Source organism: Spinacia oleracea, chromosome 6 (genome assembly GCF_020520425.1).
Source record: "Spinacia oleracea cultivar Varoflay chromosome 6, BTI_SOV_V1, whole genome shotgun sequence".
NCBI classification, from domain to species: Eukaryota; Viridiplantae; Streptophyta; class Magnoliopsida; order Caryophyllales; family Amaranthaceae; genus Spinacia; species Spinacia oleracea.
In genome coordinates this window covers 118,002,758-118,017,610 of record NC_079492.1, presented here as the reverse complement: position 1 = coordinate 118,017,610, position 14,853 = coordinate 118,002,758, and the positions used below count along the sequence as shown (strand labels likewise).

The 14,853-nt window shown below is 35.2% G+C and overlaps 1 protein-coding gene across 1 annotated transcript; it reads right to left on the bottom strand.

The window, feature by feature from the left end:
• Positions 1-12,709: 12,709 nt before the first annotated feature.
• LOC110802790 (uncharacterized) lies at positions 12,710-13,081 on the bottom strand. Its single transcript, XM_022008240.1, has one exon. It carries the CDS (start codon positions 13,079-13,081, stop codon positions 12,710-12,712), a length of 372 nt encoding a protein of 123 aa, XP_021863932.1.
• Between the last annotated feature and the right edge of the window lie 1,772 nt (positions 13,082-14,853).

Here is a 14,853-nt window from a genome sequence, read left to right as displayed (position 1 = left end):
CTTTTAAATTATCCATTATATAGGAATTTTTATTTTATTATATATATATATATATATATATATATATATATATATATATATATATATATATATATATATATATATATATATACACACTACAAGAAAATGACCATTTAGCGACGGATTTTTGTAACCGTACAAATTTCGGTTGCTAAATTACTACTAGTCAAGTGTCAGTCGCCACTTTGGTACGGAAGTATTTTCGGTCCCTATTTAGCTTCGGATTATCATTTAGTCACAACAATCTGTAACAAATTACCTACCAAGCATACGTTGGTCACTAATTATTTACTGAAATAATTTTAGTCACTATTTAATTACCAACAAAATTTCAGTCACAAATTTCAGTCACTAAATAGTTACATAAATACTTTTTAGTCACTATTTTGATATAAAACAATTTCAATCCCCATATAGCGACAGACACGATTTCAGTCGTAATGCGTTAGTCACAAAACAAGGACTAGCTAATTTTCTTTCACTTATTAGTTACAGTTAATGCTCTGTCACAAATTCCAGTCGCAATTTTATTACCAACTAAATTTCAGTCACTAAGCTAATTAAACACTGAATAACTTATGGTCCCTATTCCACTACGGAGATAATATTGACTATAATTTTTCGATTGAAATAAGACATGAGTGTGCTTGTACGTACGTATAAAATCAATACAAACACGAATTTAACCAAACTATATATTCACGTATGACACGACAAGTTAAATATATGTAATCTTGTACTTCCTTTGTTACGTTCCTGAAAGTTTTTCATTTCTTTGGGCACGTACACTTGCCAATGCACATTTTGTAGCGTTAACATCTCTAATTACATGTTAGGAAAAAATATACATTTTTGATATTTTTAAAATACTGGCCGAGACGAAATAAACAATACCCACATGATTACATTTTTTCTTACATATCCTATATAATAATAAAAAATTCATTGGCTCATGTGAGGCCTCCAAATCTCCAATGAAGCAATTCTATACACTTCCGCCAAAAGTACTTAAATCCCTCCGAAACAACCATCACAAAATTTAAAAATTGAAGAAACAAACTCCCATTTAATAACTTCCCAAATAAAACTTAAGTAAAAACAAAAACCACCTAAATTTATAGTACACTTCTCTCTCTCTCTCTCTCTCTCTCTCTCCTCAATTTGTAAAAGCTTTATTTGCCCTTTTGTACCATGGTTCACGGTAACACAAGAAGAGTGCACATTCGACATTTCCATACAGTTTCTAGGGTTTTGATTTCAGAAGGTTCAGAACCATATATGTTCTCTATCAATCGAATTGCTTTTTTTTTATTTTAGATGAAATTTTGTTGTTTGGGGATTAACCGTCTAAGCCCATGCATGTCGTTGATTGGTACTATATGGGATGGATCGGATTGGGCTACCGGTGAGGCCGGTATAATATCAACCACGGATATGATCCGTTTGTGGCCGAATTGACCGGCGTTGTGACTCTTGGGTGTGCATTCGACCCAATACAAATTCCATCAGGTTGCGGTGAAATAACACTTGAAGGATTACGAGACTATGAGGAGTTTAGGAGGCAATAACTGACATACTCCTATTGCAGTGATAAGAAGAGGTATACCACACCTTTGCCTGAGTGTTTGGTTGGTCCAACTGGTGGACTTGCGTATTATTAGGCCAAATAAGTTTCTATATGTTTTTTCAAATATTTTCAAATAAGTTATTCATTTGGAGGATTATAATTCATTCTCCATTCATTTGATTCATTCATGTTATTCAAAAATAGTTGTAAAAGAGGGACGGATCCAGGAATCCAGTAAAGGGGTATTTTTATAGGTATCCGTGCAATAGCACGGGCACAAACTAGTTGGAAAGAAATTAAAAGAAATTCACGTACCTACTATATCAATTTCATCTTATTTTAATAAATTCAACTCGCTCTCCGAGCTATAACTACGTGTCGGTCAAACTGTATCTTTTAATTAAATACAGAGAGAGTAATTTTCAAACATCTATATATACTCACTCTTTTATATATATATATATATATATATATATATATATATATATATATATATATATATATATATATATATATATATATATATATATATATATATATATATATATATATATATATATATATATATCATATTTAACTCCTTAATTAAATTCTTTAAAGTAGTTTTCCTATGAGATCGCTTGTGCATAAGACTACGTACTAATCATATTATCATTAAGAAACATGACTATATATTGATAAAATGTAACCTCCATTCCATAATATAATGATTCTCATGTTTAATTATTATTAATTCATATATGGTCAAATTAATTTTTTTTAATTATTACTACCTCCGTTCCTTAATGTTCTTTACGCTTTGGAATATGTGTCCAAAGTATGAAAACTTTGATCATGGATTCTCACTATTTTATACATCAAAATGTTATAATTTAAGATCTTGTTAGATTTGTCTCGTTATGTATTTTCAAAATATCAAATTTTTATAATTTTTTCACACACGAAAATGGATATATAAGTCATTAAATATTGCATTGAAGTCCGTGCAAATAGTAACCGTAAAGAACATTAAGGAACGGAGGTAGTAGTATAAATAATAGAAAATTAATTTGTGGGAACTCATTGGAATTATATCAATGTAAATTTTCTAAATTTTCAATAATTTTTTTATAATTTTTACTAATGTAAAATTAAAACTATCAATGTTCAAAGTAGTACATTGGAGACCACATATTATAAAAAAGTGAGGAACATTATGCAATGTAGAGATTATTTGATTAGAAAGTATAACTAGTTGTTTGATTATGATTATTGAACATAACTATTTAATCAGCATGTGTAATTAATTTGAAAATATTACTTGGTAAAAAAAGTTGATTTATATATAAAACCATCAGAATATATAAGTTAGTTTCTTTTTAAATTCTTTAATATGTAAGTATTCACAAGTAATTCCTCCATTCGGTAAACTCTTTGTTTAATATCTAAGACCAAGATAATATTTTTTATACTTAAGGAAGATATCTTAAACTAATATTTCCTCTGTTCATAAATATTCGCAACGTTTGATATTTTGACACTATTCGTATATTCCACTTTGACTATTGTATGAAACTTAGTCGATCATGCGAGATCTGGTTAGATTCGTCTCAATACATATTTTCAAAAGATCAACTTTTTATAATTTTTGTTTGAAGAAAATTTAAGATATTGACGATCTAAAATGTGCATTGACATGCGTGAAAGTGACAAACATTGCGAGTATTTATGAACGGCGGAAAGTATATCGTTTGCTAAATAACCTAATATATTATTGTTTATCCTAATTTTTTAAGTGAAATGACAATTGATTCATGTGATCAATTTATTTCATTAAAGTAAGAAATGAGGATAAATACCACCTCCTATTTAATCACCTTTTAAGAAGGGGTTTGATTTCTTTGTTCTACCTACTTAAACTTTGTTCTATTTTTAGTACTTTGTATATATATTTCACCGTGTTACTCCTTTTATCATAATAATTACACATTTCTATCATATATCTTACGTTACCCACTATTGTCCATTATTTTACTACCTCTTTTTATCGATCATATAAACATGAGACTACAATAATTGGATACCTAAAAAACCCAAAGGAAGTATAAATTTCAAAAGAAAATTATTTTTCGGGTAGAATTCGTGAGTCAAATCAAGACTATAGCTAACACAAAATATTACTATAAAGTATAAAGTAACAATAACAAATAATTAATACTAAATTTACAAGTCAAACCCCTTAAAAACTGCATACTCCAACATATTCTTACCAAAATGGGAGGTTTTCTAAATCTATATATTGGGTATAACATTAAATTATTAAAATAATATATTAGCATTAAAATAATATTATCTGTTATAGTTGGGCAAAAACAGTGAAAAAAGAAAAGGAATATTCATGTGAGCGCCAAACAAAAAGTCAGAGAGAGACTGAAATTTTCATTTTGCGCCATCAACCAAAACACCAAAAACTTGAGCGCCATAACCAAATCAGTAAATTTGAGTAACCAAATAGTTTCAGCAAAAATCAAAACCATTCATAGGTTTCTCTCTCCTCCTTTGTTTTCTCTCTTCATCACCAGAAGAAACTTCTCCCTTTCTCTTTCAGATTTGAAGTGCGGTTTTCTTAATCAAATTTATTGGATGCAAACACTGTGATTCATATCTTATGATAATGGTCCGGATTTTTATTTTTTGACATTCTTCCAACCCTAATTTTATCTCCCAGTTTCGCGTTTCGAGTAGCTAGCTGTTAGGCCGGCTGACCAGACCGCAATTAGCTTAAGACCTGGTGGTGGTGGAAGCAATCGAGGCCCTCGATTTCTCGGACCCCGATTCGATTCTTCTTCTTCATCGACTTATGCTGTTGCTGCCTCTGACAATCTTCGTCCTCATGGCGCCGCCTCGGTCAAGGTCTGTAAACTTTTTGGGTCTAGATCTGTTGATTTTAATTGATTTAGCTGTTTTTATGATCTGGGATTTGTTTGTTCTTCACTTTTGTTAAGTGGGTATTGGTTTTTTGGATCTGGGTTTGTTGTTATTGATCTGGTTTTGTTTTATTGTGTTTTTTGTTGGTAAAGTTTTGAACTTTTTGTGTTTTGAATGGTGGATTTTTATGGTGAATACTTTTGAATGGTGAATGAAAATCCTAGTGTTTTCTTTCAAGCCAAAAAGGGTCTTAGACATGGGGATCCCTTTTCTGTTTGCTCTTGGAATTGATTTTCTATCCAGATTCAAGATTGAAATGAGTGAGAATCCTGATTTTTTATTTTCATACTATGCGTGAAAAACTGCAGATTACTATTTTCAAGCAGATTACTAATTTATTTGTTTATGAATAATCGGATAATTTTCTGTAGTGGTAATAATGTTTCCGTGATGAGGTAATTTTCAGCTTCATGAAGTTCTCTAAACTCTAAAGCATAAAAGGGACTTGAATTGGACGGACAAAAGCAGTATTTACATATGTGGCCTTCTATAAACTGTAAGCCTACCATTAGATATGAGAGCCAGATCTTTCTACTCCTAATTAAGGTGCTAAAAGAAGTTCAGAGATTTTGTCAGACTTGTCTCACTACTGATCAGTCCAAGAGAGCTTTGGTGGCTAAGGATCAACATTGTCTTCCTGAGTCTAAAGAAGTCCAGGAGGTTGGGATCTGTTAGATCTATCTGTTTGGAATGAAGCAGCTATAGGTTGTGGCAATTAAACCAGGTTTGAATAGGGTGACATCATTCTTATAATATCAGGTTTGATGACATTTGGACAATGCCAATATGGCTGTACCAAATGGTTTGATTTATTTTCCAAGGTTGTGTTCAGGACGACAAGTTCTCCATCAGGAAGCTATACAAAAGTTGCATGTTCCTGTTACTTTTGTTCCATACAAAAAATCTTCTGTAATAAACTGGCTAGCCCAAAAGGAATTTTTGTCAAATCGTTGACTATCCTGCACAACTTTTCTACCAAAGATAGAATGATGTAGTGGAGTATTCAAACTCATGGAGAATATAGAGGATATATTCCTTCGTTGTTCTTTTTCTGGCCTAAGATTTTGCAGGTTCTTAAGCTTGTAAGAGGTTACCTTCCTCATGATCTTGAAGTGCAGCAAGATGCCAAAGCTTATAGGAGAAAAGTAAAAAATAACGAGTGTAGAATGTGTTTTCATAGACTCTATAGTGGCTTGGGGATGTTTTCGGAATTATTATATTTAGACTCTATAGTGGCTTGTCGTAGCTCTAAATTTCCTTTAATATTGTTACATTTCTGTAATTAGCTTTACTCACGAGGTTTCCTTTCTCTCAACCCTTCCTATAAGGTGGGAAGTTAGGTTCAAGTTTTATGGTTCTAATTAGTTGTTCTGGTGTTTTTGAATTTTCTTAATGTGTGTTCACTCTTTTCTAGATCAGTAATAATACGTCGAAAGTTCCCCACTGCTGCCCCCAGTGGGAATGTGGGATTCCGAGCTGTATCTCAGTCCCGGCGTAGCTGATCATCTGTATCATGACCCTTAATTCACTTAAATGTGGGATTCTGAGTTGTATCTTAGTCCCGCAATTAGCTTAAGACCTGGTGGTGGTGGAAGCAATCGAGGCCCTCGATTTCTTGGAACTCATATTTATAAAAATGTGATCTGAGACCTGTTGTTTGCTTCATCGGCCATAGGCCATAGGCCATAGGCTATAGGTATTTTCATTCTTCTTGCTAAGCCATTTATATCTGCTGTTCCTGGAATTGAAAGTTATGTTTACTGGGATGCATGTTTTTGTTATAGTTCTAGTAACTACATAGTGATAACTAGGTCATTTATGTATTTTATATTTTCATACGGATGATCCTCTTTTACTTTTGCATTTCTTTCTATCAAGGAAATCTGAAACCACTCTTGCACTTTGCAGCTGAAAAAAGAAGGCAACTGGTGGCGGAAGAAACAACATCCAAGAGTGGGCAATTTACTTTCCTGAATTAATTCAAACTAAGCACAAGTACAGTAGCTGCCCTGTTAAGGAGAATGTGAAGCTCTATGCTAACATCTTTTAATTTACTCAGTTAGCCAGGAGCCGAGATGCAACTCCATAGAGAACGTAAGCCAAATTAAAGTTGCAGGGAAGTAGGGAATTCATAGTAGCTGTTGAAGACTTTATATGTTTTCACAGCAGTTGAAGACCTTAGTTGAAGACCTTAGTTGAAGACCTTATCTGTTCTGTTTGAGCTCAGACATTTTTTTTTACCATAGTTGACTATGGTTAACTTTGCTAAGAGTTGTATTACCTTTATGGCTTTCAAAGTGTTGTTCGCTAGGTGTTTGTTTATTTTCGCTTGTACAAACGCCATTTTCTTTGAGTTTAATACAATGATTTTTTTACAACAAAAAATAGCTCATTGGGTTATATAGAGTAATATATATTGCAAATATTATTATCTTAAAAATTCTTCGTCACCAATAAATTTAGAAAGTGGCTAATTTGCAATTGACTTTTTTAGTTGCCACATAGGAACTAATACATTTAGTACCAATTTAGCGACTAAAATCACTTAGTCACTAAACTACGACAGAATTATCCAGTACCAATTAGTACCAATTTAGCGACTACTTAAACGTTTGTTGTTAATTTGTCACTATATGATACAGTTACTAAATTGTCACGATACCGTTGGTTGTTAATTTGTGACCACATGATACGGTCACTAAATTGCCGCGAAATTGGTGGTCGTTAATTTGTGACTGCAGTAATACGATCACTACATTGTCGCGAAATAACCATCACAAGTTAGGCACTAACAAAGTGTCGGTCACTACATAGTAACTAGAAAATTCGGTCACAAAATAGCGATGATTACTAATCAGTCATCAAATAAACACAGATTTAGTGATTACCATATGGTGACTGATAATATTTTCGGTCACAAAATTGTGACAGTTAAAATTTTGCGACCAGGTCTTTAGCGACGGATCAAATCAGTCACAAATCCGTCGCTAAAGACGTTTTGCGACTGAATTTTGATGTTTAGCGACTGATTTTTCCGTCGCTAAATGGTCATTTTGTTGTATATATATATATATATATATATATATATATATATATGTTGAGATTATTAACAACCCATACATAAAGAAATATTCTCAATTCCATGATATTTTATCTTCAATTTCTCCATAAAATATTTTAAATAACAATTAAAATAATAAAATCTGTGAAGCGGGTTCAATGAATATTTGTATGTCTCCACCCTGTTTAGACATGAATATATAAGTAGTGATTCGACGAGTGATTGACATTAATTTATAGAGATAAAGTTGTTTCCTCTGGTGATGTGGTGGGTTAATTGGTTTTGGTTATTGTTTTGAGTTTTAGCCAACACAATTTCTTTCTTTTATATATGCTCCTCAAACTACAATCAATTACTTATTTATTTATAATTTTGACCACATGCCATTGCACGGTAAAAATTTTAAATATCGATTAAGGTTTTTATGGGTCGGGTTGAACAGGTACGTACAGCTGGATTACATCAGGTTCAAGTTTATATCGGTTAAGGTTCTTATTGTTTTAGATTCATACAATATGGGTAAATCAATAGTGAGATGAAATGGGTGGAGGATTGTACTTCAGGTCAGGTGAATTCGGTTCCAAATAATAAAATCACAATTTTCAATACGTTTATAATTATAATATTGAGGCCTTAATTAGGGGACAAAGGAAATAACTAACTTTTAAAAGTGTTAAGAATTTAAGATCGATAGCGGGATTAAAAGGGTTATGGTTTATAAAGGATTTGAATTTAACGGGTTACACGTTTTTAACGATTCAGATTAAGCGGGTTACGAGTTAAAACAGTTTGGGTTGTAAAGAGGTTTTCCTCGGGTTCAAACGGTTCGATTGAAACACATTGAGTCATTAACGAATTTTGGATCCATCGATCGGTTCGGATTGAAACGAGTCGGTTGCTGTGGAATGGTTTGTTATCAGGTTTAGTTTCTTAATCGGGTTAATATTTTCCGGTCGGTTTGGGTTCAAATTATCGGATTGGGTTTTAGGTTCCAGCTCGTGGGTTATTAACGGTTCGGGTTATAATTAAACGACCGGACCAACCCAGCGGGTTCAACGGTTCAGGTCGATAATTGACATTTCTCATATTATATGATGATAACTGAGTTTTATACCTAACATGAAATTAACTCAATTTTACTACATCACTCTCGTACAGCCAACCAGAAGAATAAAATAACGTAAATAAAATATATGTAAAATATACCAATTCTCAAGAAATATGTCTCAAGAACAATTATTATTTCATTAAGACTCTGTTTGATTTGGTGTAAAACATTATCAGTGCAAAATAATTTACATGAAAAACAATTGTCAAAGGAAAACACAATTTCAAACTGATTTTCCTTTGTTTGGTTCTTTGAAAGAAAATGAGAGAAGATGGAGAGGGAGGTGAGGAGAAAAGTTGGAAAGTGATTTTCCTACCTTTCAAATGGAAAAGGATTTTCCACCTTTGAAGGAATTATGATTTTTTTTTATCCATTGCCAAACCAAACACTATAATATGATTGAAAAGGGGAAAATCGTTTTCCATTAAAAGGTTTTACACCCTACTTAACGGAACCTACCTTCCCTGTCTAATTAGATTGACATTGATTTGGTCACTAAGACATTGTAACATGAACTTTGTAACTAAACTTTACAAATGTCACCACAATGACATGGATTAACGTTTTTAATGATCGGTTGATGTCAATGTAGTTATAATGGAAAGTTTGTGTCAATGGTGGTACACTGGTACATATGCTATATTTCGTGTCAATGCTAGTTTCGCTTAAAATAAATAAATACAATTATTTTAAACTAAATGTAAAAAAGTAAATATAACATCTGTGCCGAAAATCAAAACGTCCCATATAAATTGCATTTTTTTCTTCTCTTTATCATATTAATTAAAATGCATAATGTTAAGAAACTCACCATAGTGTTCAGTTGAGTTACAGTCAAGTAGGAATCGAGCTGAGGCTGAGACACCAAATGAAATGAGAAGAGTAGTCGCAAAAAGGATGCCAACAACAAAAATACGCTTGGAAGAAGCCATCTAAGTTCTCTGTAAAACTGTGTTTTTGGGCTACCATTTAATAATGCCAATATACTTTCTATTTGTAGGTAGTTTATAGAGAAGAAGCTTTCTATGTACTCCGTAACTACGTGTGCTTAACTACTCCATATCAAATTAGCTTTAGCCATCATAATTAATTAGTCAAAGAATTCCACAAAATTAAATTAAAATACAATAGTTTCGGCATTCTGAATTTATCCGCCTATTGCAAAAATTTCCATCATACAACCAGGTCTTCTCACTCATTTTCAAGCTTTCTACAAATGAATATTCCCTCCATATGAGTTAAACTTTTTAAAAGTGGTCATATTTTAAATTTTTAATATGAGTTACACTTTTATTTTTGGTATGTCATGGTTCCAACTCCTAATTATATTAATCTTTGTCTCACTCCTATTCGTACTTATTCACATCTTTTTTTTTCCACCAACTATCAATTTCTTACAATAAATAATAACCCCACTACTCCACTTCCATCTTATTTTAATAAAATCAATTTACCCTCTTAAAACTCCATGCCGATATGAAATTGTAACTCATATTAAAATACTAAGGGAGTAATAAGTAAGTTTGATATAATATTATAATAATGCTGAAAAAGAATGTTGACGTACAACGTAACACAACCATTTCAAAACGTCGAGTATACACTAATTTTTTTAACGCAAAATCGAAGATTATAGTACATATTAAACAAGCTTGTTGCCAAAGACTTGCTTCTCACCCCAAAATTACAAAATAACTTCCTACGTTAAGAACTACCCAAAATGGAGGGTCTAGAGGTAAAGTTGGTTAATACTCACGGCAAATATTTAGGCATGCCGACTGGTATTGGAAGGTCTAAAACTCGTGCTTTTGAGTTCTTGAAAGAAAGGGTCTGGAAAAGGATAAAAGGTGGAATCAATAACTCTTATCGTTCGCGGGTCGGGAAATTCTCTTAAAGGCGGTTGTCCAAGCGATTCCTACCTACATAATGAGCTTGTTTCGGTTACCTTTGGGCCTTTGCCATGATATCCAAAGAATGATGGCACGGTTTTGGTGGGGGGGCAAGGATGAAGCAACAAAAATCTCATGGGTTGCATGGGAAAAGATGTGTTCGCATAAGACGTATGGGGGAATGTGATATAGGAGGATAACGGAGTTTAACGAGGCCCTCTTAGCCAAACAAGGGTGGCGCATAATGAGTATGCCGGACCTTCTGTCATCTCGAATCTTGCGAGCCAGATACTTTCCGTCATCGACCTTCCTCGGGGCGGGAGTGGGAAACCGCCCAAGCTATGTATGGAGGAGTATATGGGGGAGTAGGTGGGTCTTGGAAAAGGGTTGCAAATGGGTTATTGGGGACGGGAGGAGTGTGAACATATGGAAGGATCCTTGGGTTAGTAGACCACCTGCCTTTAGAGTTATCTCGAAGAAAAAGGAGGGGAGTTGCTGCGAGATGGTGTCAGACCTCATCGCGACGGAGGGGGGTGGTTGGAATGAGGAGGCTGTCATTAGCAACTTTCTACCTTTTGAAGCAAATGAAATTCTTGTCATACCAATACCATCGGTCCCAGTTGATGATGAAAGGGTGTGGAGTTACGATAAATCGGGGGAATACACTGTGAGGACAGGGTATAGGTTTATCAATTTCTATAAAGGGGCGGTCGAGGGTGCAGGGGGTAGTTCGGACGTGCCCAAGTTCTGGAACCAGATTTGGTCCTTGGAGGTGCCACCGAAGGTTCGAGTTTTCATATGGAGATTATGTAGAGGGGCGTTGCCTACTTCAATGGGTCTTCACCGGAGGGTTGAGGGCATCGATGCTGTGTGCCAACGGTGTGGGAGAAGGGAGGAGGACGAACTCCATGCAGTTCGATTATGCACGAAAGTGGCGAGCATATGGGAGATGGATGAGGTGAGTTGTGTCTTAGATTGCCCTAGGGTGGGTAGTGTAAGAGACTGCATACGACACGAACGGATAGAGGTAGGGTGGCCATGGTGGCGTGGATGTGTTGGAACGAAAGAAATAGGGTGATTCACGGTGGTGAGGCTAAACTGCCAGAGGAGGTTGTTGGGGTGGCGATCTCGATGTTAAACGCCTTTCTGGAAGCAAAGGAGGCTGGTGAATTGGGCTGGAAGGGGAATAGGGGCGAAGAAAGTAGAAGGGGAGGCGGAGCCCATTTGCGTGGTGAGGCCATATGGAAGCCACCGTGCGAGGGGGTGGTTAAAGTGAACGTTGACGGGGCTACGTTCAAGGAGAAGGGGGTTGGTATGGGGGTGGTTCTGAGAGATAGTGGAGGGGAAGTGCTACGGGTGGCGTGCCAACAGGTGAAACACCAATGTGATGTGGCGGTAGTGGAGGCAAAGGCAATTGCGCTGGGGTTGAAGCTTGCGCTGCAGGGAAACGTGAACAAGGTGGAGGTGGAAAGCGACAATAAGCTGGTAATTGAGCTCATCAATGGCGTTCGTTGCGATGGTACGCATCTGGGTATGATGGTGAAGGAAATTATTTCGATAGCTAGTTCTTTTGAGTTTATTAAATTTTCTCATGTATTTAGAGAGGCCAACTTGGCGGCCCATACAATGGCTCATCTAACCCCACTCGATTACTCTACAAGAGTGTGGATTGGTGGATGCCCGGGTATTCTAGATGATGTAATAGCTTCCGATTTTTGCCTTATTAATGATAATCGTTAACGGTACCGTCCGTTTTTCCTCAAAAAAAAAAATACACAATATAAATCAAAAGGGTCTTCTAGCTTTACTTGATTCATCTTGGTCTTCAACATCCAAGCTGGAGAACGGAATCTTCTTGCTAGTCTAACCTGCTTGATCATGGGCATTGTTATCCATGCACTCCTTCCTTGAGCTGCCCTTCTTCTTAATGTTAGAAACTGAAATATTCACATGTGGTGGGAATAGTTCCGAACACGATTTTGGTAGTAACTATTTGAGATTGAAGTTGTTGATGATGAACTTGCTTCCAAATCTATCACTGATGTCTCTTCATGCTGCTGAATTGATTCCTCTAGCTAGTGGATCTTCACTTGCAGTCATCTGTCTATGTCATCCTGGTAAGCAACTCTTGTGAAATGGGGTGGATTCATGAACATCTTGTGGCCAACCGCCATACTCATGGCATATTGAGCAAGGCAATGGACCACCTTTTTGCTACCTCGGGGAATGTGTTTGATGACTAAAGAACTGAACCTAGTCCTTAGACAGTCAACATCATTGTTAACAGCTGAAAGCTCGTGGTGATAGGTGTTATCCACTGATCCCAACATGGTTACCAGAGATTGAGCGTTTGTTTCCAATTCAAGATCCTTAATGTCACAGTCTACCTCCACCATTAGTCTTTCACGCACTGCATATAGCTCTGCTGCAAGGGGGTTAATGGGGTTGAACTTTCTAGAAAAACTCATGTACTAGTTGCCAGAGACACCTATGAAAACTCCCCCTCCTCCTGCATCATTCTGTTCTTTCCAGCTACCATAAATATTTAATTTAAGGTAGTAAAAAGCTGGAGGAGACCAGGCTATAATCTGCTTCTTAACAACTTCCTTTTCTCTTCCTTGTAAAATTTGTTTAGTACAACCATAATCCACAAAGAAGGAATTCTGCACTGAAAATAGCTTTACATTTTTAGTTCAAAGACTACTTTATTTCGAGACATTCAAATATGCCAAATAGCTATACTAAATAACACTTTCCAGTCTATGCATTGAGAAAGATTATAATGTGACCACTCTTTCCAATCCGTGGGGTGAATTTCCGGTCTCTAACCCAACATTTAGTCCTTGGAGGATTTCCCTCAACAACGTGGACTTCTTGCGCTTGGGATGATTCGCCTTTCTTGTACGTGTTGTTTCTGGGCGCATATTGAGGCTTTGCCACAGTGTTTTGGGGATTCTTGAAGATGTAATCCTCAATTTTGATGCCTACTATTAGGGGGGAAATACCCTCCTGGTGACATGGTGCACGTATGCCACATAGAGCATGCGTGGCAGCAGTGGGGCATGAGCAACGTTCCATTTCCCCGCCTACACAACGGATGCAACGGATCCAATCCTCATTCGGATCTACTTTGGTCAATTTATGCTCGTTCGAGGCTCGTTCGATCGTTATATGTCATATTTTGACTACAATAGTCGTTTTCGCTCCCAACTCTCAACTAATGAATCAAAATAGGAATTCTAAACCTTTTTCATGTTTAATACACTTAGTATTAGGTTGTCAATCCTCATTCTCATCTATTTTGGTCAATTTATGCACATTTAAGGCTGATTCGATCGTTATGTGTCATATTTTGACTAAAATAGTCGTTTTGGTTCCCAACTCCCAACTAATGAACCGAAATAAGAATTCTTAACCCTTTACATTTTTAAAATACTTTGTATTAGGTTTCCGATCCTCATTCTCATCTACTTTGGTCAATTTATGCGCATTTAAGGCTCGTTCGATCGTTATATGTCATATTTTGACTTAAATAGCCTTTTTCGTTCCCAACTCTCAACTGATGAACCAAAATAGGAATTCTAAACCACGTGCCTGTTTAATACACTTTGTATTATGTTTTCAATCCTCCTCATCTACTTTGGTCAATTTATGCACATTTAAGGCTCGTTTGATCATTATGTGTCATATTTTGACTAAAATAATCATTTTCGCTCCCAACTCTCAACTAATGAACCAAAATCGAAATTATTAACCCTTTACATGTTTAAAATACTTAGTATTAGGTTTAATTCCAATCATCATGCGCATCTACTTTGGTCAATTTATGCTCGCTCGAGGCATGTTTGATCGTTACATTTTATATTTTAACTAAAATAGTCGTTTGCGCTCCCAACTCTCAACTAATGAACCAAAATAGGAATTCTAAACCATGTGCATGTTTAATACACTTAGTATTAGGTTGTTAATCCTCATTCTCATCTACTTTAATTGGTCAATTTATGCTCGTTTGATCTTTATATGTCATATTTTGACTAAAATAGCCGTTTTCGCTCCCAACTCTCATCTAATGAACCAAAATAGGAATTCTTAACCCTTTACATATTTAATATACTTATTATTAGGTTGTAAATACTCATTCTCATCTACTTTGGTCAAGTTATGCTTATTTGAGGCTCATTTGATCGTTATATGACATATTTTTACTATAAAAGTTATTTTCGCTCCCAACTCTCAACTA

Excerpts from the sequence above, each read along its gene's own strand:
- LOC110802790 (XM_022008240.1), bottom strand. The coding sequence starts at position 13,081 with ATGAGTTTTTCTAGAAAGTTCAACCCCATTAACCCCCTTGCAGCAGAG.